Consider the following 26,307-nt stretch of genomic DNA (forward strand, 5'->3'; position numbering starts at 1 on the left):
ACTAAGACTACTTCTGACTGCGATTGCAACTACTTGCGACTGCTACTGCAAGAAATTAAGACTGTGACTGTGATTACGTGTTACTGCAATTAGCTGTGACTGTTACTACTTGCGATGGTAAACTCTTGCGACTGCAGACTGTACCTACATGGGACAATGACTGTTTATGACTGCGAATAATTCTCACTGCGACTACTTGTGAATGCAACTGCAACAATAAACGTTAACGAGTACTTTCAGCACGTTGTCAAGAACTAAGGAGTGCTTTTATCTTCAATATATAAAGAGCAAATGAAGGTATTTAGTTGAAACTTTCAGAGCAGGCTTAGGGAAAAGTTAAACTTAGACATTATGCGCATCCTGGATATCGAAAGGGCGTAGCCGAGACATTTGATTAATAGATAATTCAGCTGAAACTTTCAAGAAATGTTGATTCGGATGTTGAAGTCAATAAAAAGACACCATGAGCATCCAGGCTGTCAAAATGGCCATGCGAAATTTCTCAGGAACGATAAAGGGTATTAAGTTAAAATTTTCAATGAGTGTTAATGGGGATGTTGGACTTAATCATTCTTGTTGTCAAATAATGGGTAAAAAGAGTATAAATCTGGTCCGTGGAGTAACAGAGTGCATTGAAAAAAAAGAGTGCTGTTTGGTGTTTTTTTGTCAAGCTTCAATTGTGAATTAACTCAAATGCTCTTTATTGAATCTAGTTGAAAGTCTTTCTCAAAGCATTGTCAAGTCCAAGCAAAAAAAGTCAATTGTTCCTTTGCTTAAGAAGGCTTCCCTCTTGTCGATCTTGAGACGTTAAATACAGAGTGAAGGCAACTATCTTTTATAATAAGTGAGCCAGATTTAGAAGTCAATCAGCCTGTAATTATTTATTGGTACAAAGTTGTCAAATTCAAAAAAGGAGCTGATAACATTTTTGAGGATTTTTATGCTGAAATTGACGTTTCTGTCTCATTCCTGTGTTTTAGTAGAGCGTCAGTTTTCAGAAGTTGCTAATATGGTTCTGAAAAATCAGAACCATTAAAGATTTCCATTAAAAGCTGAAAAATATGCATTAAGTAATACCACCTTATTTTGCTAATTTTGCCAATTCTACGTACCAAGTTTTTATGTTAAGGTCATTTTACAACACTGTATACAGAAAATATGTAGCAAATAACAACTTCTAGAATGTTTCCAGATGATAGGCTTCAAGATGGACCGGTCCATCTTACCCATTGTCTCTGTGATCCATCTTACCCTAAACCCACTTCTTCGGAATAGTTCAAAATTACAACTTATGTTGGCGCTGCAAGGAGAATAATTCATGTCTCAGTTATCTCCTTGACCCCCATATTTGTAATAAAAAGTAACACGGCGTAAAACAGCACATACTAAACATCAGAAAAGAACAAATTGTACCTCAGAAGTCGGTTTCGAAAATATGGAAAAGGATATAAATATTACAAAATTGACAACAACTATTGAATTTTGTTCCAAAACTTGCCACTAGATGGCCGTTGTGTCTAGCTCTACAAATAATTAAAAGGTGAGTCTCAAGTTTAGCCCTGACAAAAGGTCCATCTTGCGCAACTTTACAAACAAGGACAGGCCAGTGCTACCCAAGCCATAATCTGATTTTCTTCAGTATATTAGATAGAGGGATGCAAACCTCTGGTTAAAGGTTTTCAACCATGTTCCAATGTGTTCCAATGGTATTTATCTTTTTTTTTATTTGAATCCATCGTTATTGTTTTCAAGCTTGCAAAGCTCTTTTTCAATAGTCCCATAAGTTAATTTTTGCCATCGCTTTTTTATTTTAAGCTTAACATGGATATTAGCTGCGATTCTTAAAACTGTATCATCTCACGATTACTTCACAATTAAAAATTTATTACAAAGTTCATCTTTGTTTACTTTGGGCTGTAGCTCACTGTTCACTAGGGTTTGACTATTAATGCAAATATAACAAATAAACAAAGACAGAAATCCCAATGGAAAAAGAGACAAAAAGAGACTTCAGCCATTAGCGGAAAGACAAAAAAACAACAGAAAACAACACGGATATTTCGCCTGTATAAAAATAAGGCGTCTTCAGCGTCACGGAACCACAGATTGAAAAACTAAAATAAACTAAAAACACATTAGAAAAGAAAACCACCAATATTAAACTACACTTGTCGCAACAGACCCCTTGGGTTACTGTTACTAATAGAGCTACTTAGATGAAAGCACCAAAGCAACTGAAAGCAACACCAAAGCATCCAAAAGTTTGAAAACCTTTTGCAATCATAACACCAAAGCTTGAAAGTATGTTTGAAAAACAAAGTTACAAGATTTTGACTTGTTTCTAGTTTGGCAGGAATGTCTCGAAGCGTTGCTATAGCTGTGGCGTATGTCATGTCTGTTACATCACTTGAATGGAAAGAGGCCTTAAATGCAGTTCGCGGAGCCCGAGCTGTTGCAAATCCTAATTCAGGGTTTCAAAGACAGCTCCAGGACTTCAGTGGTGACAGAGTAGCAGAGGTGAGGTTAGTTTGTGTCTTGTTTTACACACAAGTCTAGCATGCCAATCCTGGAGACTTAAATTAATTTTACCTACGTCTTGAATTAATATTTCCGTTTTCTGCCTTTTTTCTGATGCTATGTTTTTTTATTTAGTATTAAATATTTGCTTGAAATAGCTGAGAGAACAGAAATTTTTATTCATAAAATTAAAAATGCCAGTGTAGAAAATGTCTGGTATATTCAGTGTGTACGTGGCCCACAGACCAAATAAAACACTGAGACCAATAAAAGTAGACTAAAAAAATGCAAATTCCTGCAAAACCTGGACCTAAAAAAACGGTTGGTGTTGAATTTAAAATATTCATATTCATCGCTAAAGTGGAATAAAATGTATAATAATACACACAACTTTTAATAAAGACAATAAAATGTATAAAAACGTGTTTTCTAGCAAAGTATAATATTTTGTAAAAAAAAAAGAAAAAAAAGAAGAAAAAACACGGATCCAACAAATAAAGGAAAAACTTCTGACGTAAACCCCCTCCCCCCACCACACACACATAAGGTTCTATGTCTGGGTTTGTAGGGGGAAAGATAAACAAAAAAAGAGGTAAAAGCAAAAACGACTACTTGTGACTGAGAAAAATAAAAGGTACGCACTCACTAATTATAAAGAAAATACTAACATGCCGGCAACTTACAATTCAACTTCACATCAGCCACCAAGTGATTTGTTTTCGTTTCACTTCCAGAAGCCTTTATGAACAAAAAACGCAATAAATCTTTCACTACCTTGATAATCAGTTTTAACCCTTGTTATAGATCTTCACTCCATCTTAATTACAAATGGAGAGATATTATTCTCTACAATAATTGTTTTCAAATATATCAAAGATTTGCGCTGAAATTCTCTTGTACTAATTTTTGTTTATGAATGGGTGTTGAGAATGCCTATTTTTGAACATGAGACCCAAGATCAGATACTCCCATCTGAGTGTCACTATCAATTTTCCCAGACCTTCAAAGGCGAAGATAGAATATTAAATGTTTAATAGTTTTAAAATGTATAATGCCACTCATCTCAAATAGAAACATATTTCAAACATATTCTCAAATTCAATTTGGTTTTTTGACATTTTTCAGTTCTGGCAGATTAACTAGTTAGCAACCAAGTAATCGTCAAGTTATCAAGGATAGTGATAAAGCAGATTGTTTCAGTTGGTTCCGTGAAAACTCACACAGCCATATGTGTCTTGGGAAATTAGGGATTATGCAGTTCCTGGTTGCAGCGGGTGCCAAATGGAAAAAGAAACTTGGTGAAGAAATCAGCAAAAAAAGCTAAAAATATGGCACCAAACACCTTAAGAATTTGTATTTTTCCCGAACTGAATGTCAAAAACCACAATTTTTTTGTAATATTTTTAGTAGTTTGATTTAAAAGCTCATAAACTGAATATTTCTCCTATAGACTGATTTACGAAAGTGCAGTCAGTTTATACTAGAAAATTCAAAAGAAATGTCAATTATGCTCCAGATAATGATTGATTAACAGCATGTTGAAGTAGATAATGCAGACAGGCTTCAAGTCATTCCTGGCAAATCTTGAACCACCCATTGTGTTGAAAAAACCAGGATGATAGTAAGACTGGGACCTTTGCTAGCCACTTGAAAAGCATTTCAATGCTTGACTCTTTTCACACACAGATGAGCTATTTTGGATATATTATGAAAGTAGCTGATGCAACAAAGTCTTGACCGAGGTCTATCCGGGGGGAGGGATCAGGAGGCTCGAAATCTCTACAAGCTTAAAACATTTCTTTGAAGATATTGGTATCCCTGGGAACCAACAGATTTTTAATATTTTGGGTCTTCGTTGGCGATTAAATTTCTCAAACATACAATTTTACTAATCTAAATTTGTTTTCACGGTTCAATGTGGCAACATTGTCAAAAATGTGCTACAGCCCTAAAACTTCACAATCTTTGGAATAAACAAAACAAAACCTTAGAAAATTGGTGATTTTGGCATGAAAAGACGGATCCCGAGAGCAAAATTTTGTTTGATGTTCTAGGTATTTCAATATTCAACCTGTGTCTGTCTTTTCTTAATGTCTGGTTTCCTACAAAAAAAAGTTAGGTAGCAAAAGGAAATGAAGAAATTATTTTGTGACAATAAATAGAAATGTTGATAAATTGACTTTCCTTTCTAAATAAATTTTCGTTTCTTAGTCTCTAATTCTTCTGGAGTACCTGGATTTTTCTTTTTATGTAAGTTATTTACTTCTTGAAAGAAATCATAAAAGAGCAGCTTAAAAGCCACACCAGAACATCTGATTAAAGGACCTATAATGTTTAATCCGTGGAAACACAAGCAATTGCAGATAAAAGCTAACATATAACCGAGATATAAATACTCAGATTCATAAAAGCAGTTATATTGTCATGCCACAAACAAAAGGGTGTGTCTTGTCTTTTTATTAATTTCTTTTTCAAACGAACGAGAAAATTATGAAATTCCTCCGTCTATATTATATTTTATCAAGTGGCTACATTTTGAGGGAGATATTTACTTCGTAATATGTGATGAAGGCTACGTCTATAGAATGACAATGTTTCAGAGCCTCTTGCCCAGAGACTACATAGCATAATGTGATTTGCTTTATAATAATGTGGCCGCAATACCCGAATATACCAGTATAATCTTATATCCTGTATAATCTTATATACATGAATAATATAATATCCACTTTTTATATAATTACGAAAGGGAAAGACAAAATTGTGGTTGGGGCCGATAAGGCAAGTAAGAATTGCATACAATTTAAAGAGCTCGTTTGGAGTCAGTGAATTTCATGAAAATCTTACAAATTTACACTCAGTTTGCTATATATGGGCCTACTTTATTTTGTTCCATGGTTAGAGGGTGGAGTTGAGACTTCCAGAATTTTTTTTAGGGGCCAGAAAAGAGGAAGGAGATTTTTAATTTTCTTTTTGGGGGAGGGAGCAATACTATTTTTTCTTATGTTCATTCAAAAGAGTTTAGGCAATGGCTCTTTTTTCCTTTTTGTACTTGTCTGGCTCTTTTTTTTTATTTTGAATAGACTTTGAGGACTCATAGAAAGCAATTTTGACAAGGATATCAGGAGATAGCTCATTTGAATAGAGCTTGAAAGCCCTGGAGGCCTTTCAAAGCAGCAAAAGATATTTTATTTCTTCAAAGTGGTGTTTTCTGTCAGCTTGTGGTGCAAAACAACGACTATATTCAGAAGGGGGCGAAAAAGCTATCAATTCTGAGATAGCCAACCGATTTAAAATTGTAAAATAACCATATATTGAGCATCCCAGTTTACGAAGCAGTCATGCACCACGGTAGCACATTTATTACTGGAGATATACACGGAGTCCATGCAATACAAATGGTTTATTTAACCGTTTGTGCTATTTTAAAGTGGTATATCTGTCATCTTGCAGTGCAAAGTGACTCTGGGGCATATAAGGTGAAAATGTGGGCAATCTTATGGTGAGTGGGCATATAAGGTGGGCAATCTTATGGTGAAAAAGTGACCTTAAATACTTTAGAATGGGCTAATTGGATTAGCAATTACAAGTTCTCTCTTTACAAGATGTCGTATAGTGCTCTTTTTAAGATTCAGAGTGATTTGTGGGTGGATACTCCTCCTCCCATGCCTCGTATTTTCCCAAAATGTATCTGATGGAAATTTTGAGATGGCCATTTGTTGTCGTAAAAACTTCGGAAACAGCTCATTCGATTGGAAATTGAAAAGGCCAGTGCTCTTTTTATTAGTCGAAAGGAACTGGAGGGCAACTAACCCCCCTCTACTCTTACTATTTCCCCAAACGCATCCAGTCAAAATTTTGAGGTATCCATTTTGCTCAATGTAATTGAAAGGTTCGGAAATAATGTCTTTCCGGATGACAACCCCCCCACAGCCCCCAGGACAATGGTTGTAGGTTAGTCCCAAAGGGCAAATAAGTATGTATCGAAAGCTTGATCGTAAAAACTTTACAGGAGCTCATAGGAATGTTAATTAGAATTTTTAGTGCCGCTTTTAAGATTCTGAGTGGTCGAAGGATAGGTACCCCCCTCCAACACCTCTTATTTTCCCAAAATGTATCTGATGGAAATTTTGAGATTGCCATTTATTGTCTTAGAAACTTCGGAAAGATCAATGGGCTATTGCCCTTTTTAATAGTTGAAAGTGATCAGGGTCAAATAAACCCCCTCTCAAGCCCACAATTTCCCCAAACACATCCAATCGAAATTTTTAGATAGCCCTTTAGTTCAACGTGATTGAAAGGTCCGAAAATTATTTCTTTAAGGAAGACATCTCCCCCTTTCCTCCAGAGTCCTTAAGGTAAGTGTCATAAGCTCTGCCCTGGGGGCATATAGAGCATATATAGAAAAGGTGATCGCATAAATTCGAAGGGTGTCATTGGATTGGTTATCAATAGTTCTAGTGCCCTTTTTAATATTCAGAATGATTGGAGGGTGGATAACTCTCGCCAACACCTCGTACTTTCCCAAAATGGATAGAAATTTTAGATGGTCATTTTTGTCACAGAAACTTTGGAAAGGGCTCATTCGACTGGAACTTGATAATACTCAAGTCCAAATCAAAGATAAAGAAGATATGTGAGGAAATGAATAAATCTGATGAGTCTCTAATCCATTTGAAATTTAAAATTAGGGAAACCCGAGGAAAAAGGGTAAGGTGTGGAACGAGGTAGGCAATTTTTAGATGACCACAAAGGTGTTGCATCAAGTAGCAGTAGCTATAAATACTCCAGCTCGGTGTAGCTGAACCACGGTATCCATGTTGGCTTAGTTTTCTTTCATTTGATGAGTGAACCTGTTTTTGTCTAATTATTTGCTGTTAAATTACAACTTTTATTGATTTTGTAATTAAGGTAAGGTCAACACTCTTCTTTATATTGCAGCAACATCTATTCATACTAGTACGGTCAATGGGTTTTGCTTTAATCATCTTATTGTTTCTTTACTTGAAGTTTTTGCGTGGCCATAATCTCCGAATAACAAGTGGTGTTCCTGGGATGGAATAGGTAAGGTGGAATGGGGAACTACCCCATTCCACCCAAGACTAATTTACTCTGACAAAGCCGTTAAAATTGGGTTAGTAGCTTTTCTGAATTTATCTTCAGATGGTTTGTGTGTGTTAGAAAAAGATAAACAGACAATCCTGGTCCACTGAGGTAAAAAAAAAATGCTGTTGACGTGGTTATTTCTTGTTGATATGGCTGTCTGAAGGCTTCTAATGAGTTTGACTTTCCCCAAACTGCTCTTGAAAGGTATGTTTAGAAAAAAAAGAAATTCCTGATTATCTGATTCATAAAACTGTTGGGAAATTTCAAGCCTTGTTTACCCAAGAACGGGAGAATGAGTTTGTAACGTACTAAAAGACTGTGGAGGCACGGTTATTAGGTCTGACGATGAAGGACTTACGTACCTTAGCTTGCCACTTAGCTCAGCGAAATGGCATAGCTCGTAGATTTCAATATGAAATAGCTGGTCAAACTGGGTCAGCGGATTTCTTGAGAAAAATACTTCTCTACTGTGGACTACTCCGAGGAAGAAAATGCGGAAGGAGTGTGAGCTAGAACTACCTCCAGGAAGTTGGGCTGAGGTCCACAGCACTGTAATGATAACTGCTGATGTGTTCGTAGCTTGGTTTAAATTTTTTTAGCATTTTCTCAGACATCGAAGGACTTTCCAGTTCTTCTCATATTAAACAGACATTCCAACAATACCAAGAACCTAGAGGTCATAGCCTACGCAAGATATAATGGTGTTTCTCTGCTGTGTTTACCCCCCTCCCCCCGTTGCTTTCACAAGCTACGACCATTTGATGTGTCTTTAATGAAGCATTTGAGCCTTCACTGCGCTGACGAGATTCGAAAGTGGCTCTATTGCAACCCTGGGAAAGTTGTAACGTTGTTTGAAATTTCAACGCTCTTCAGATAAGTGTTTATCCAAAGCGCCTCGCTGCAACTAAGGGGTTTAAAGCAACAGGAATTTTACCACCTAATCCAGCTATATTCTCTAATTTAGATTTCCTACCAACTGACACCACTGACATCGATCAAACTGGGCCTTCAACCCAAAAAGCGATTGAGGAACCTCCAATGACAGATGAACAAGTGAGAAAATCTTCGTCTGTGTCACCTGTTGACCAAGATAATCCCCTTCGCTTTTAGTAACCGAGGTGAAGATGTTACAGCATCTAGCCTTACTGTTGATGGTAATGGCACCCCAGCTAAAAAGTTTCAATTTAACACGGATGACAAGGCTACTCCTGGATGACAAATGCCATGAATGACTCTGCAACTTCGTTTGTTGTTTACCTGAAAATTTACTTCCTATTCCAAAAGAGGAAATGCAAAAAGGACGAATCGAAGAAGGGGGAAGACTGCAGTTATAATTGACTCACCGTACAAAAAAAAGTTAGAGGGTGCTATAAAGTAAAAAAAAGAAACGGTAATTGCCAAGACAGGAAGAGCAAGGAAGATGAATTTTAAGAAGGAAAACAAAACGGGAACTCTAAAAACAAAAGGAAAGTGCTCGAGTAAGAGTGAAGAACTGCAAAAAAAAAAAAAAAAACAAGAAGAAAAAGAAACAATCTGAAACTTATGACAGTGATTCTGATGAATTTTTCGACTGTGAATGTTGATATTGTTGTGAGTTTTACTCCATTTTCGACTGAGGGTTGGGTTGCTTGTGCCAAAAATTCTTGTGCAGGAATTGATAGTGAGAGCGATGAGGCTATCCTTGTATTTGAATTTGTAATTCAGAATCAGATTAATTTGATGAAAAAATATGTTTAACTAGTGTTGTTGCCTTAAGCAAAATAACTGAAAAGCTAAATAAAAATTTTACTTTTATTCATCAGACTAATAAATTAATTTAATTAATCAGGATCTTAAATAAATAAATAAAATGACAAATAGCAGTTTTACTTATTTAGATAGGCTGTTTTAACCACCGTCCTGTTGTGCCCCGTATCCAGGGGAGAACGTGGTATTTGGGCTTTTATTATATTTTAATTAATAATAAATACTTTGTTCATTTAGGAACTTCTTACCCTATTCCACCCCATGTTCCCCTATCTTTGATTTTTTGTTAAAATTAAAATCAATGATTAAGCTATTTGTACAAAGTTGCTTATTGGGGTCTAAGAATTCGGGGTGGTCAATCTTAGGGGGGAGGGAGTGGGGGTGCTGGTGAATTGACATGAACAAGACTGCATTCACAAGATTTTTTTTGCAATAGGAATCAAATTTTTTCGTGTCTGAATTCAACTTCATTTCATGTTGCTCTCAGACCAATATCGACACTTGGTTTACTGACAGAAGGGGTAAAACTGAACATGATCGTTTAAAACAAAGACAAGGTGTATATCCGTGAATTGCATACCAGATTTACATTTGACGACTTTTTATACCTGCAAATAAATTGTTTTTAAAAAATCGTCAATTTGGAAGAAAAGACCAGTTTTTATGGCCAGTTTTTATGGCACTTGGTATTAACCAACTGACATATAGCGAACGCAAATTCTGTCGGTCGGTCTGTCTGTCTGTCGGTCTGTCTCTCCCGGTTTTGCTAGTTTAAGCATTTCCAGATGAGCTAGCACGATGAAAGTTGGCAGGCGTATCAGGGACCAGACCAGATTAAAAATACTTCTTTCTCCGATTCGACCATCTGGGGGGGTAGTGGAGGGGGCGGTTATTTTGGAAAAATTAGAAATATTAAGTATTTTTAACTTACGAATGGGTGGTTGGTACTTTATGAAATTTAATACTTATTTTGATGTTGTGTTTAAGAGCTCTTATTTTAAATCCCTACCATATACGGTGATTAGGGGTAGTTGGAGGGGAGCCTAAATTCTTGGAAAACACTTAGAGTTGAGGGATTGTGATGAAACTTGGGGAGAAAAATAAACACGGGTCCTATATACGTGATTGACATAACCAGAACGGATCTGTTCTTTTTGGGGGAGTTCAGGGGAGGGTTGATTATGAAAAATAAAAAAAATGAGGTATATTTAACTTACGAAGGAGTGATCGCATCTTAATGAAATTTCATATTTAGAAGGGTCTCGCAACTCCGATCTCTTATTATAAATCCCGACTGGATCCAGTGTCATTGGGGGTAGTTGGTGGGAATGGATATCTTGGAAAATGCTTAAAGCGAAATGATCATTAAATTTTGATCAGGACAAACCAGAACAGATCTGCTCTCTTTGGGGGAGTTGGGGGAGGGTTAATTCTGAAAAATTAGAAAAAATGAGGTATTTTTAACTTACGAAGGAGTGATATGATCTTAATGAAATTTCATATTTAGAAGGACCTCGTATCTCAAATCTCTTATTTTCAATCCCAACCAGATCCAGTGGTACTGGAGGGAGTTGAAGGGGGGAATTGAGAATCCTGGAAAAAGTAAAAATTGAGGTATTTTTATCTTACGAATGGGTAATCGGATCTTAATGAAACTTCATATATAGAAACATCTTACGCCTCAGATGCTCTATTTTCAATTTGAATTGGATGCGGGGACATAAGGGGTTGGAGAAGGGAAACAAAAATCTTGGAAACCGGAAATCTTGGAAAACGCTTAGAGTAGAGAGATCGGTATGAAACTTGATGGGAATAATAAGAACTAGTTCAAGATACGTGATTGACATAATTGGAACGGATCCGCTCTCTTTGGGGGAGTTAAGGGGGCGGGATGTTCAGTTCTTTGGTGAGTTGTGTGCTTCTGGACGTCCTAGGACGATGCAAATTGGTAGGCGTGTCAGGGACCTTCACAAATTGACTTGATAACAGTCTTTCTCCGACTCGACCATCTGGGGGGCTGGAGAGAGAGGAGAAATTTACGAAATTAAAGGTATTTTAACTTACGAATAAGTGATTGAATCTTAAAGAAATTTGATATTTAGAAGGACCTCGTGTCTCGGAGCTCATATTTTGAATCCCGATCGTATCCGGTGATATTAGAGGAGTTGGAGGGGGGAACGGGAAATCTTGGAAAACCGTTAGAGTGGAGAGATCGGGATAAAACTTGGTGGAAAGAATAAACACAAGTCCTAGTTACGTGATTGATGTAATCAGACAGAATCCACTCTCTTTGGGGGACTTGGGGGGGGGGGTGTTAATTCGGAAAAATGAGAAAAATTGAGGCATTTTTAACTTAAGAACAGGTGACCGGATCTTAATTAAATTTGATATTGGAAGGAACTCATGTCTCAGAGGTCTTATTTTAAATCCCGACCAGATCTGGTGACATTGGGGGGAGTTGGAAGGGGGAACCGGAAATCTTGGAAAACTCTTAGAGTAGAGAGATTGGGATAAAACTTGGAGGATAGAATAAGTGAATTTCGTAGATTCATGATTGACGTGACTGGACTGGATTTGCTCTCTTTGGGGGAGTTAGAGGGGGGTCCAGTGCTTTGGTGAGTATGGTGCTTTTGGACGTGCTTGGACGACGCCAAGTGGTAGGCGTGTCAGGGACCGGTGCAAATTGATTTGATAGAGTTGTTTTCCCCGATTCGATCATCTGGGGGGCTGAAGGGAGAGGAAATACTAGAAAAAATGAGGTATTTTTAACTTACTAGTGGGTGATTGAATTTTAATGAATTTTGATATTTAGAAGGACCTCGTGTCTCAGAGCTTTTATTTTAAATCCCGACCGGCATTAAGCCTCTGATTTTCCTTTTAAATCAATCTGTTGATTTTTATTGTTTCGCTAGAGCTCATGCCATATGAGCTCTTGGCTCTTGACGCTTCCGACCTCATCACAAGTGCCATATGAGCTCTTAGCCTTTGTTAATATGCTGTAGATAATTTTTTCGGTTCAAATGGTACCAAAAACAAAACTATTGCACATTTATTAAGTTAAACCTTAGGTTGAGTGTATTAGTATTCGTTTCCAACAGTGAACGTATCCTATCATAGGCACAATAATAGTGCTGCCTAAGTAAAGAGCAATATGGACATAATGTGTTATTATTATTTTTTTGTTTATACCAGGGCACTTCGTATAGAAGGAGTTGTCGTAGAAACTTCAAAGGGCTCATTTAACTGAAAATTGAGTGGGCACTTGCCATTTTATATAGTAAAAAAATGATCAGAAGGAGACTAACCCCCCTCCCATGCCCACCACTTCCCAGAAAACATCCAATCAAAATTTTGAGATAGCCATTTTGTTTAACGTAGTCGAAAGGTCCGGAAATTGTGTATTTGAGGATGACCACCTCCCTAGCTCTCAGGGCAAGGGTTGTAAGTTATTCTCTGGGGACATATAAGGTATATGTAGAAAGAATGAAAGTAAATTTCCATAATTGGCTAATTTCATTGGAAAGCAAATGTTCTAGTCTCCATTTAAAGATTCAGAGTGATTGGATTGTGGGTAACCATCCCCCACAGCTCTTGTTTTCCCGAAATGCATCTGATAGAAATTTTAAGGTGGCTATTTGTTGTTGTAGAAACTTAAAAAAGAGCTCATTCGATTGGAAATTGAAAGGGCTAGTGCTCTTTTTAATAGTTAAATGTGGTTGGAGGGTACCTAAACCCTCTCCCATTTCCACCATTTCTTCAAGCACGTCAAATCCAAATTTGTGATTACGTTCAACGTAATTGAAAGGCCTGGAAAATCTGTCTTTCAGGATGATAAACCCCCCAGGGTAAGGGTTGTAAGTTATGCACTGGGGGTATATAAGATATATATAGAAAGATCGTATAAACTTCGGAAGGGGCTCATTGGATTGCTAATCGGAAGTGCTCTTTTTGAGATTCAAAGTGATTGAAAAGTGGATACCCCCACCCCCCACACACACCTTGTATTGTTATCAAAATAAATCTGATGGTAATTTTGAGATGGTCGTTTGTTTTCTTAGAAACTTCTAAAAGAGCACACTCGATTGGATATAAAAGGGCTAGTGCCTTTTTGATAGCCAAATGTGATTGAAGGGTAATTAACCCCATTCCCGCACCCACCATTCTCCCCAACACTTCCGATCAATATCTTGAGACGGCCATTTTGTTCAACGTAATTAAAAGGTTCGAAAACAATGTCTTTAAGAATGACAGCCCCTCCTCCCACAACCCTAAGTACAAGGGTTGTAAGTCATGCCCTGAGGGCATATAACGTATATATAGAAAGGGTGAAAGTAAATACTCCATAATTGGCTCATTTCATTGGAAATCAAATGTTCTAGTGTCCTTTTGAAGATTCAGAGTGATTGGAGGATGGATACCCCCCTCTTTACCAGATATTTTCCCAGAATACATGTGATAGAAATTTTCAGAAGGCCATTTGTTGGCGTAAGGAATTCGAAAAAAGCTAATTCGATTGGAAATTGAAAGGGTTAGCGCTCTTTTTTATAGTAAAACTGTATTGGAGCGCAAATACCCACCCTCCCATGCCCACTATTTCCCAAAACACATCCAATCAAATTTTGAGATAACCATTTTTTTCAACGTAGCTGAAAAGCTATCTTTTCTAGGATGACAATCCAAGGGTTGTAAGTTATGCCCTGGAGACATATAAGGTACATGTGGAAGAGGTGCTCTTATAGATCTTGGAAGGGGCTCATTGGATTCGTAAACAGAATTTTTAGGGCATTTCTTAAGAATCACAGTGATCGAAGGGTAGATATCCCCCCACACCTCATATTTTCTAGAAATGAATCTGATAGAAAATTTTAGGGTATTTCTTAAGAATCACAGTGATCGAAGGGTAGATACCCCACCCCCACATCTCATATTTTCTAGAAATGAATCTGATAGAAATTTTGACAATGCCATTTGTTGTCGTAGAAGATTCAAAAACACCTCACTCGATTGGAAAGTGCCCGATGCCCACCATTTCTCCAAACACATCCAATCAAAATTTTGAGATGGCCATTTTGTTCAATGTAATTGAAAGGTGGTTTTTGAGGATGACAGCTCCCCCACAGCCCTCGGGGCGAGGGTTATAAGTTATGGACCTAGGGAATATAAAGTATATATAAAAATGGTGGTCGTATAAGCTTTGTAGGGGACTCATTGCACTGGTGATCAGAAATTCTAGTGCTCTTTTAAGATTCGGAGTGATCGGATTGTAGATACCCTGTCCCACACGTCGTATTTTCCCGAAATGAATCTAATAGAAATTTTGAGATGGTCATTTGTTGTCTTAGAAACTTCAAAAACAGCTCATTCGATTGGAAATCACAAAGGCCATTGCCCTTTTTAATAGTCGAAAGTAATTCCTACGGTCACTATTCCCCCAAACACGTCCGATTAAAATTTTGAAATAGCCATTTTGTTCAATGTAATAAAAAGGTCCAAAATTATGTCTTTGAGGATGACATCCCACCCCCATAACCCTCAGGGAAAGGATTGTAAGTTATGGTCTGGGTCAAATAAGGTATACATAGAAAGGATGATCATAAGATGTGGCTCATTGGATCGGTAATCGAAAATAATAGTGCCCTTTTTAAGATTCAGAGTGATCGGAGGGTTGTTACCCCCCCCCCCCCTACCTCGTATTTTTCCGAAATGCATCGGATAGAAATTTTGACATAGTCATCTGCAGTTATAGAAACTTCGGAAACATCTCATTCAATTGCAAATTGAAAGGGCCAGTGCCCCGTTTAGTCCCAAGTGACTGGAGGCCAACAATTTCCCTTGAAGCCTACCATTTCCCCAAACACATCTAATCATAATTTTGAAACGACGAATTTGTTCAGCTTAATTGAAAGTTCCGAAAATTATGTCTTTCAGGATGACGACCTCCCTCCCCGACAACCCTAAGGAAAAGGGTTTTATGCTGTGCCCTAGGGGCATTTGAGGTATATATATAGAAAGGGTGATTGCTTAAACGTCGTGCTCATCGGGATTGATAATTTGAAGTTACAGTACACTTTTTAAGACTAAGAGTGATCGAAATGTATGTAACCCCACACCTCGAGCTTTCCTGAAATGCATCTGATAGAAATTTTGAGGTGACTATTTGTTGTTGTTAAAATTTCAAAAACAGCTCATTCGATTGGAAACTGTGGATTGTAATTTGATTGCGGAAACAGAAAAAAATTAATTTCGAAAATTTTAATATTCGAAATTGATTAGAGGTTAACGAACCCCCCTTCCACGCCCACCATTTCCCCAAACGCGTCCAATCAAAATTTTGAGATAGTCAATTCGTTCAGCATAGTAATGCGGTCCAGTGACTCCGTCTTTATGGAGATTGGGTATGCCAACCCCCACAGTTATGCGATTGACCGATTAGGCTTTAAAACTGAATTTTGAGAATAGATAAAAAAAAAGCATTGACTTTATGGTTGCCAATAAGACACTTCAGCAATATATCGAGAACGACTAATATATATTTGTGTAATATATATTTATATATATATATATATATATATATATATATATATATATATATATATATATATATATATATATATATACATATTGTCTTGCCTATCTGTGAAATAATAATTTGACATCTTACTCTCTGGAAGAAGGTATTTGAAATAGCAAATGAGCTCTCGTATATTCATCTTGCCTCTAACCCTAGTTTTATTTCAGATACTCTATTTTTTTTTTTTTTTTAAAGCAGATATAATTGGTTTGTGAAACGGTTAGCTTCTAAATTTTTCATTCCTATTATGTTGGCAAATACAGCAATTGAATTCTATTTTTCACGAGAGTTGGCCTTTTAATGAAAAACAGTAGTCCAAATTAACAGTTATTAAAATTAACATTCATATCCGTTGTGCTTAAGTAATTGTTTCGCTCCAAGCTTCTTCCTATTTATCAACAGAAGCAAAAAGAGCCTTGAGTTTCCACAACAATAAAGCTAGGGAATGTTCTCTCACACTTCAGAAAGATTGATTAATTTACTAACCAATTTAATGTTTAGTTACCTCAAATTTGTGAGCAATTTCCACTCTCAAGTTCCTATCTTAATAATATATACGCCGTTTTGATCTAGTTTCTTAATAATATTTCCTCTTTGAATTAGTACAAGGGGATAAAGAGGATATTTGAAATCGGTATATTCTGCAACTAGCAATAAATTGTGTAGTATTATGCAATTTATACTCAATAATATAACATGACAGTGGATAAAGCCGTATCTAAGTATTCTAGAGACTATGATCCACTCATGAGGCATATAAACGGAAGCCTTGCCTGACAATTGCCCGGTAAACATCCCCGGAAAGTTCGTCCCATATAATTTTCCCCGTGAAAACTACCCCGGAAAATTCCCCTTGGCTGAGAAATTCCTCTGCAGAAAATTTCCCTCCACTGAAATTAAACCCCGAGGAGAATTTCACATGCTGAAAATCCCTCCACCCCCGAAAAATTACTCCTATCTAATTCCCCCATGGATAATGCCCCACACGCAGCAAAATTGGGCAGCCAAAGTGAAGGTACAGAGGCACCTCAAAATGGCAATCAGATGGTATCCAATCACTTATGACTTCTGTAAAAGGACCAGAACACTTAATTTCTGATTCAAGGAACATACTCTGAAGCTTCTACGAACATGATTGTGAGGTTGGGATGAGAAAGAGGCAGTTTTCCTCCTATACGGAATGAATTCTGCAAATTTTGGGGTTTGATTTTAATGTTTGCTTGCATAATCGAAGTGTAGAGCAAAAATCTGTCCAAGAAACCGAGATGGATTAAACAACAGTTTCTTGATATTTAATATCGATATTTATCAATGTTGATGAAATATCAATCTTAAATATCTATTTCTACCTCCATCCCTGTCCAATTCCTTCCTGAATATCTTTACGTTATAGATTTATGTGCCTTAACGTTTCACTATTAGCAAGCCGTTAATCTGATTGCTATTTCAAGAAGAACAAATCTGAGAACGGAAGAATCAACTTCCGTACGAATCATTATTTTGAGTTTTCTGCACTCTTTAAAAAATCTGTGTCGTGCAACTTTAATTTTTTTTAAGTTAACAACGCCAGGGTTGATCTTTCAACGGCACTGACATTGATCATTGCTTCTGGAGTATCTTCGATTGTAATAATTTTCAGTTTAAAGCTCCATTCAATAAAAAACTATTTTTGGTACTTTATAGGAAAGAAAAAGAATTCAAGAGAAGTTCGGGATCAAATCCATGAACAATGAACTGTCTGATGAAGCCTCACTTAAGAAGTTGGTATTACTATATCAAGGACTTGTTCGTGTTGGCGCTCTATGTGATGGAGTTTGTAGTCGGCTGGACAAGTGTCCGACTGGTGTTTGTCGGGGAAGGTAATTTTTTTTGCTTTTACTATTATTTCTTTCAGTCGAAAACAAAATATTATGCTTTATTTTTTCATAGTTTTACATGGGTGTAGTTTTAGAGTGTCTTTTTTTATAACTGAAGGAGCAGATAAGGCAGATACCTACAATCAAGAATGACTTGATAATGGGACATGCTCATAAAAAACATAACTGAAATATCAATTTTAACTGTCAAAGACGATGTCGGAGCCTATTGAAACAAAGGAAAGAGGACACTTGTACACAGGAAGATAGGTTCGAGAGCCAGTACTGGAATCCTGAAGGCACAGCGGTTAAGAATGGTTCTGAAACGTGTGTAATTCGAAAGACTGAAGAGAACCTGTTATATGTTTCCCAGAAGAATTATCTAAGGAAAGTTTTGGGTACTTGTTTGAATGATTGTTTACCAAATAACTGTTTTTATGGAAAATTCTATTTTCTAGTCTATTGGAAATGATTGGTAGATATCTATTAGAGAAATATTGGGATTGGTAGGACACGTTTTGCGGATGAATGATTACATATTGCCAAAGATCGTTCTTTTCACGTATTAATCTAGGTTCAACCAAAAATCTAGTCACCCCTAAATACGACGGAAAGATGTCACAAGGAATATTTACAGGACATTGAAGCTTCTTAAGAGAGGGTGAAGAGTATAGCTGCGAGTAGATTGGGTGAAGGACGAATGAAAGCAGCTGTGTTGACCTTAGACAGGTTGTTGCTGCAATGAATTGTTTGTAAGAGTGGCAGTAGTGGCTATATGGGAGTAAGAGCATGTCTCAGATCTTTTCGCAGAAAATCTTTTGCTCTACTATTTAAATTTAGGAAAAACTAAGAAAAAACTAGATTATGTGATTATTTTTTATAGTAGATGACTCTGTTATAAGTATCAGGTAGTTTTTGAGCCGCAGGCCCTGAAAACTTCTTCTATGAATGCCAAAATTGGATTAAGACCCATTAAAAGAATTTTATTCACTTACTAGCTGTCGGGGTGGCGCTTCGAGCCACCCCAAAACCTAGTTGGTGGTGGCGCTTCGCACCCCCTCCAAGCCCCCGCGCGTGCGTAAGTCGTTACGCGCCATATTAGCTACGCGCCATTGTAGTTGTGTCCCTGTGTCCCACCTGTGAAATTAGATAAAAGAGAAAAGATTTCTCTTTTCGTTATAGATAAATATATGTTTTTAATTACGTAAAACTTGCGAATATACAATATTCTTCGATGCCCCATTGTCTGTGCATATAAATAGATTGTCAGGTTTACCGACTCTTGAACATGCAACATAAAATTGTCCATGGAAAAAACAATCCGTATTCAGATCTATACCTCATTATTCTAATTAATGCCCTTGAGCTTTGTTGATGGTGATTGCTAATCGAACATTCCCTGTGTCCCGGTCGTCATTTATATTCCCAGTATCCCGGTCGTCATTTGTGCCCCAGTGTCCCAGTCTGTAATTTCTTTTTGAGCGTCCCGTTCGTCATTTACATTCCCTGTGTCCCGGTCGTCATTTGTGTCCCGGTGTCCCGGTCGTCATTTGTGTCCCTGTGTCCCGGTCTGTAATTTATCTTTGAGTGTCCCGGTCGTCATTTATATCTCCCGTTCATTATTTGTGTCCCAGTGTCCCAGTCTGTAATTTCTCTTTGAGTGTCCCGGTCGTCATTTATATTCCCTGTGTCCCGGCTTTTAGTTTTCTTTTTCTCCTTTATTTTTCAGTTTTTTCCCTGTTTTTAGTTTTTTTTTTCTTTTTCAGTTTTTAGTTTTTTTGACGAAGGTAAAATCGTTAATCTTCCAACGTTTGTGGTATTACCGTCATTTACAACTGCATCTCGCAAATGAATGTATTGTTCAGAGCGGAGCTTGGTCTGATTCAGACGGATATATAGCAAACGTTCTGATTCAATTTTTGCATACATATCAACGATGTATTGGTGAAACAATTGACGGCATTTTAAAATATAACTAGCTGTTACAAGTTACTATAACAAGCCCCCCGCGCGCATAAGTCATTACGCGCCATATTAGTTACGCGCCATTGTAGTTGTGTCCTTGTGTCCCACCTGTGAATATATATATATATATATATATATATATATATATATATATATATATATATATATATATATATATATATATATATATATATATATATATATATATATATATATATATATATATAAATATATATATATATATATATATATATATATATATATATATATATATATATATATATATATATATATATATATATATATATATATATATATATATATATATATATATATATATATATATATATATATATATATATATATATATATATATATATATATATATATATATATATATATATATGTATATATATATATATATATATATATATATACATATATATATATATATATACATATATATACATATATATGGCGCGTAAGTCTTTACGCGCCATATTAGTTACGCGCCATTGTAGTTGTGTCCCTATGTCCCACCTGTGAATATAGATATATATATATATATATATATATATATATATATATATATATATATATATATATATATATATATATATATATATATATATATATATATATATATATATATATATATATATATATATATACTAGCTGTTGGGGTGGCGCTTCGCGCCACCCCAACACCTAGTTGGTGGGGGCGCTTCGCGCCCCCCCCAAGCCCCCCCGCGCGCGTAAGTCGTTACGCGACATATTAGTTACGCGCCATTGTAGTTGTGTCCCTATGTCCCACCTGTGAATAAACTTGCTAATATACAACATTCTTTGCTGTCCCATTGTCTGTGCATATAAATAGATTGTCAGGTTTACCGACTCTTGAACATGCAACATATTATGGTCCATGGGAAAACAATACGTATTCAGATCTATACCTCATGATTCTAATGATTGCCCTTGAACTTTGTTGATGGTGATTGCTAATCGACCATTCCCTGAGTCGCCATCGTCATTTATATATCCCCCTGTGCACCCCGGCGTCCCCTTTGTAGTTATGTCCCTGTGTCCCGGTCGTCGTCATTTATACTCCCTGTGTCCCGGTGCTTTGTTGATTGCTAATCGAACATTCCTTTTGTCCCGGTCGCTTTCTCTTTGAGTGTCGTCATTTATTTAGATTGTCAGGTTTACCGACTCTTGAACATGCAACATATAATTGTCCATGGGAAAAACAATCCATATTCAGATCTATACCTCATGATTCTAATGATTGCCCTTGAGCTTTGTTGATGGTGATTGCTAATTGAACATTCCCTGTGTCCCGGTCGTCATTTGTGTCCCAGTGTTCTCCTTTTAGTTTTTTTTTTATTGGTTTTGACCTTTTTTTAGGTTTTTTAGTTTTTTTCTTTTTTCTTTTTAGTTTTTTAGTTTTCTTTTTCTCCTTTATTTTTCAGTTTTTTTCCTTTTTTTTAGTTTCTTTTTCTTTTTTAGTTCTTTTAGTTTTTACCTTTTTCAGTTTTTTTTAGTTTTTTAGATGAAATTTTTTTTTTAGTTTTTTTCCTTTTTTTCTTTTTAGTTTTTTATTGGTTTTTACCTTTTTTTTTAGCTTTTTTAGTTTTTTTCGTTTTTTCTTTTTACTTTTTTTTTAGTTTTTATTTTTTTTTTTTTAGTTTTATTCTTAATTTTATTAGTTTTCTTTTTCTCTTCTATTTTTCAGTTTTTTCCTTTTTTTAAGTTTTTTTTTTAGTTTTTAGGTTTTTTTAGTTTTTTTTTCCTTTTTTTTCTTTTAGTTTTTTATTGGTTTTTACCTTTTTTTTTAGCTTTTTTAGTTTTTTTCGTTTTTTCTTTTTACTTTTTTTTTAGTTTTTATCTTTTTTTTTTATTTTATTCTTAATTTTATTAGTTTTCTTTTTCTCTTCTATTTTTCAGTTTTTTCCTTTTTTACGTTTTTTTTTAGTTTTTAGTTTTTTTAGTTTTTTAGTTTTTTTAGTTTTTTTAGTTTTTTAGCTTTTTTATTTTTTTATTAGTTTTTAGTTTTTTTTGTAGTTTTTGCCTTTTTTTAGTTTTTTCAGTTTTTTTTTTAGTTTTTAGTTTTTTACCTTTTTCAGCCTAACCAGGATTTGAACCTGGGCACCTGATCCACAGATCCACAGATCCACAGACAACTCATTTATACTCCCTGTGTCCCGGTGCTTTGTTGATTGCTAATCGAACATTCCTTTTGTCCCGGTCGCTTTCTCTTTGAGTGTCGTCATTTATTTAGATTGTCAGGTTTACCGACTCTTGAACATGCAACATATAATTGTCCATGGGAAAAACAATCCATATTCAGATCTATACCTCATGATTCTAATGATTGCCCTTGAGCTTTGTTGATGGTGATTGCTAATTGAACATTCCCTGTGTCCCGGTCGTCATTTGTGTCCCAGTGTTCCCCTTTTAGTTTTTTTTTATTGGTTTTGACCTTTTTTTAGGTTTTTTAGTTTTTTTCTTTTTTCTTTTTAGTTTTTTAGTTTTCTTTTTCTCCTTTATTTTTCAGTTTTTTTCCTTTTTTTTAGTTTCTTTTTCTTTTTTAGTTCTTTTAGTTTTTACCTTTTTCAGTTTTTTTTAGTTTTTTAGATGAAATTTTTTTTTTAGTTTTTTTCCTTTTTTTCTTTTTAGTTTTTTATTGGTTTTTACCTTTTTTTTAGCTTTTTTAGTTTTTTTCGTTTTTTCTTTTTACTTTTTTTTTAGTTTTTATTTTTTTTATTTTTTTTTAGTTTTATTCTTAATTTTATTAGTTTTCTTTTTCTCTTCTATTTTTCAGTTTTTTCCTTTTTTTTAAGTTTTTTTTTTTAGTTTTTAGGTTTTTTTAGTTTTTTTTCCTTTTTTTCTTTTTAGTTTTTTATTGGTTTTTACCTTTTTTTTTTAGCTTTTTTAGTTTTTTTCGTTTTTTCTTTTTACTTTTTTTTTAGTTTTTATCTTTTTTTTTTATTTTATTCTTAATTTTATTAGTTTTCTTTTTCTCTTCTATTTTTCAGTTTTTTCCTTTTTTTATGTTTTTTTTTAGTTTTTAGTTTTTTTAGTTTTTTAGTTTTTTTTAGTTTTTTTAGTTTTTTAGCTTTTTTATTTTTTTATTAGTTTTTAGTTTTTTTTGTAGTTTTTGCCTTTTTTTAGTTTTTTCAGTTTTTTTTTTAGTTTTTAGTTTTTTACCTTTTTTAGCCTAACCAGGATTTGAACCTGGGCACCTGATCCACAGATCCACAGATCCACAGACAACTCATTTATACTCCCTGTGTCCCGGTGCTTTGTTGATTGCTAATCGAACATTCCTTTTGTCCCGGTCGCTTTCTCTTTGAGTGTCGTCATTTATTTAGATTGTCAGGTTTACCGACTCTTGAACATGCAACATATAATTGTCCATGGGAAAAACAATCCATATTCAGATCTATACCTCATGATTCTAATGATTGCCCTTGAGCTTTGTTGATGGTGATTGCTAATTGAACATTCCCTGTGTCCCGGTCGTCATTTATATTCCCAGTATCCCGGTCGTCATTTGTGTCCCAGTGTTCCCCTTTTAGTTTTTTTTTATTGGTTTTGACCTTTTTTTAGGTTTTTTAGTTTTTTTCTTTTTTCTTTTTAGTTTTTTAGTTTTCTTTTTCTCCTTTATTTTTCAGTTTTTTTCCTTTTTTTTATTTTTTTTTCTTTTTTAGTTCTTTTAGTTTTTACCTTTTTCAGTTTTTTTTAGTTTTTTAGATGAAATTTTTTTTTAGTTTTTTTCCTTTTTTTCTTTTTAGTTTTTTATTGGTTTTTACCTTTTTTTTAGCTTTTTTAGTTTTTTCGTTTTTTCTTTTTACTTTTTTTTTAGTTTTTATCTTTTTTATTTTTTTTTATTTTTATTCTTAATTTTATTAGTTTTCTTTTTCTCTTCTATTTTTCAGTTTTTTCCTTTTTTTTAAGTTTTTTTTTTTAGTTTTTAGGTTTTTTTAGTTTTTTTTTCCTTTTTTTCTTTTTAGTTTTTTATTGGTTTTTACCTTTTTTTTTTAGCTTTTTTAGTTTTTTTTCGTTTTTTCTTTTTACTTTTTTTTTAGTTTTTATCTTTTTTATTTTTTTTTATTTTATTCTTAATTTTATTAGTTTTCTTTTTCTCTTCTATTTTTCAGTTTTTTCCTTTTTTTAAGTTTTTTTTTAGTTTTTAGTTTTTTTAGTTTTTTAGTTTTTTTAGTTTTTTTAGTTTTTTAGCTTTTTTATTTTTTTATTAGTTTTTAGTTTTTTTGTAGTTTTTGCCTTTTTTAGTTTTTTCAGTTTTTTTTTAGTTTTTAGTTTTTTTAGCCTAACCAGGATTTGAACCTGGGCACCTGATCCACAGATCCACAGATCCACAGATCCACAGACAACTTATTTTTATATATATAGATATATATATATATATATATATATATATATATATATATATATATATATATATATATATATATATATATATATATATATATATATATATATATATATATATATATATATATATATATATATATATATATATATATATATATATATATATATGTTTTTAACTACGTAAAACTTGCGAATATACAACATTCTTTGCTGTCCCATCGTCTGTGCATATAAATAGATTGTCAGGTTTACCGACTCTTGAACATGCAACGCATAATGGTCCATGGGAAAACAATCATTATTCAGATCTATACCTCATGATTCTATTGATTGCCCTTGAGCTTTGTTGATGGTGATTGCTAATCGACCATTTCCTTTGTTGCCGTCGTCATTTATATATCCCCCTGTGCCCCCCGGCGTCCCCGTTGTAGTTGTGTCCCTGTGTCCGAGTCGTCATTTATATTCCCTGTGTCCCCGTCGTCATTTGTGTCCCGGTGTCCCAGTCTGTGAGTTCTATTTGAGTGTCCCGGGCGTCATTTATATTCGTCAGGATATTGTAGGGCATCGTAGCATCGATGAGTTTAAGCAATTCTTGTCAACTGATTGTTTCGCCTATAAAGAATATTATCTCGAGGTAAGAACTGATCACCGACCACAACGATTGCCACTTTGTTGATAGTTGCGTATCAGGAGGCATCAATTCGATTGCTTTTTTTAAGCAGAAGCACTAAATTATTATTTTTGTGGAAAAGATGATATATATAAATATATATATATATTTTCTTTTTAGTTTTTTTGTAGTTTTTACCTTTTTTAGTTTTTTTCTTCTTTTGTATTAATGCTAAAGCCAAGGTTCAAACATGGAGCCTCTCGGACCTAGAACCTGAAACATAACGCTTTACCAACTCAGCTACTTCGGCGTGAATACATTCGTTTTGAGCAGCTTCCTCGGGTGTTGCCATTGTTGTCCTGGTCGTCATTTATATTGCCTGCGTCCCGGTCGTCATTTGTGTCCCGGTATCCCAGTCTGTAATTTCTCCTTGAGTGTCCCGGTCGTTATTTATATTCCTTCTGTCCCGGTCGTCATTTGTGTCCCGGTCTGTAATTTCTGAGTGTTTTTTCTTTTTAGTATTTTTCAGTTTTTTACATTTTTCTTTTTTCAGTTTTCTTTTTCTTCTTTATTTTTCAGCTTCACTATGAAATACATATCACCGAACCTTTGTTTTTTTTTTAACTAAAATCTGGTAGGCATTGATGACCTTATCCAAGTCAAGATCCCAAACCCAATCATCATCGCTATCATTTTCGGTTTTGATATGTTTTGACTCTCGTTGTCCAGGTGGATCTTCATCTAACTGCGCGGTTTTGCGTTCTTTAGCCTCAAGCCTGTTTCCTTGCTGTTCTTTTGATTCCTCGGCACGCTTTCTTTTCTGACTTTCTCTATCAGCAGCAAGTTTTTTGGCATAGACTCTTTGAGCATCTTCATCGGCTTTTGCCATTGTAAGTTCATCAGTCATTTTAAACTTAAACATTAATAGATTTCTACGTGAACATATGTCTTAAATATCTTTAATGACGTCACCGTCATAGCAAAATGACGACAACTAACTTCATGACGCCAGTCGACACAGAAACATGACGTCACCTGATCCACAGACAGACAACTTATTTTTATGTATATAGATAGATATAATTCTAAAATTGTCAGGTAATTTTCTATTTTGAAATAAAAACTAAAAATTATTGCTCAGACAACATAAATATTTTTGATATTTACATAATAGCTTTAGTGGTTCTGGACTGAAAACTAAATATGCTAATAAAATTGGGAATTGCAATCTTTTAGGTTGAAAAGGCAGATCCATTGGAATCATGAAAATGCGTGGAATAAGAAAAGCCTCACCCTCAAAAGGCCCTGTCAAGATTGTTGCCTCTATTACGTTATAACAGACATAACACGTCATTTGTGTCCCGGTGTCCCGGTCTGTAGTTTCGTTAGTCGACAAACATGACGTCAGACGACAAACAACTTCATGACGACATACAGCTCAATCCTTATAATGACGTCAGTCGACAAACATGACGTCAGTCGACACACAAACATGACGTCAGTCGACAGACAGACAAACAACTTATTTATATATATATATA

The 26,307-nt window shown here is 34.9% G+C and overlaps 1 protein-coding gene across 3 annotated transcripts in view; it reads left to right on the forward strand.

Moving 5' to 3' along the window:
* The window catches only part of LOC136028253 (dual specificity protein phosphatase 22-like), a 63,346-nt gene extending 45,528 nt beyond the window's left edge, over window positions 1-17,818 (forward strand). For 2 of the 3 annotated variants that reach the window (XM_065705989.1, XM_065705988.1), the window contains exons 4-5: window positions 2,346-2,517; window positions 17,624-17,818. In XM_065705989.1, coding sequence (XP_065562061.1) covers window positions 2,346-2,517; window positions 17,624-17,803 — 352 coding nt within the window. In that variant the 3' untranslated portion in view covers window positions 17,804-17,818. Of the gene's footprint in view, window positions 1-2,345; window positions 2,523-17,623 lie in introns of all 3 variants that reach the window. The other variant, XM_065705990.1, reaches the window with a different exon arrangement.
* Window positions 17,819-26,307: the final 8,489 nt, after the last annotated feature.

Source organism: Artemia franciscana, chromosome 6 (assembly GCF_032884065.1).
Source record: "Artemia franciscana chromosome 6, ASM3288406v1, whole genome shotgun sequence".
Classification (NCBI taxonomy): Eukaryota; Metazoa; Arthropoda; class Branchiopoda; order Anostraca; family Artemiidae; genus Artemia; species Artemia franciscana.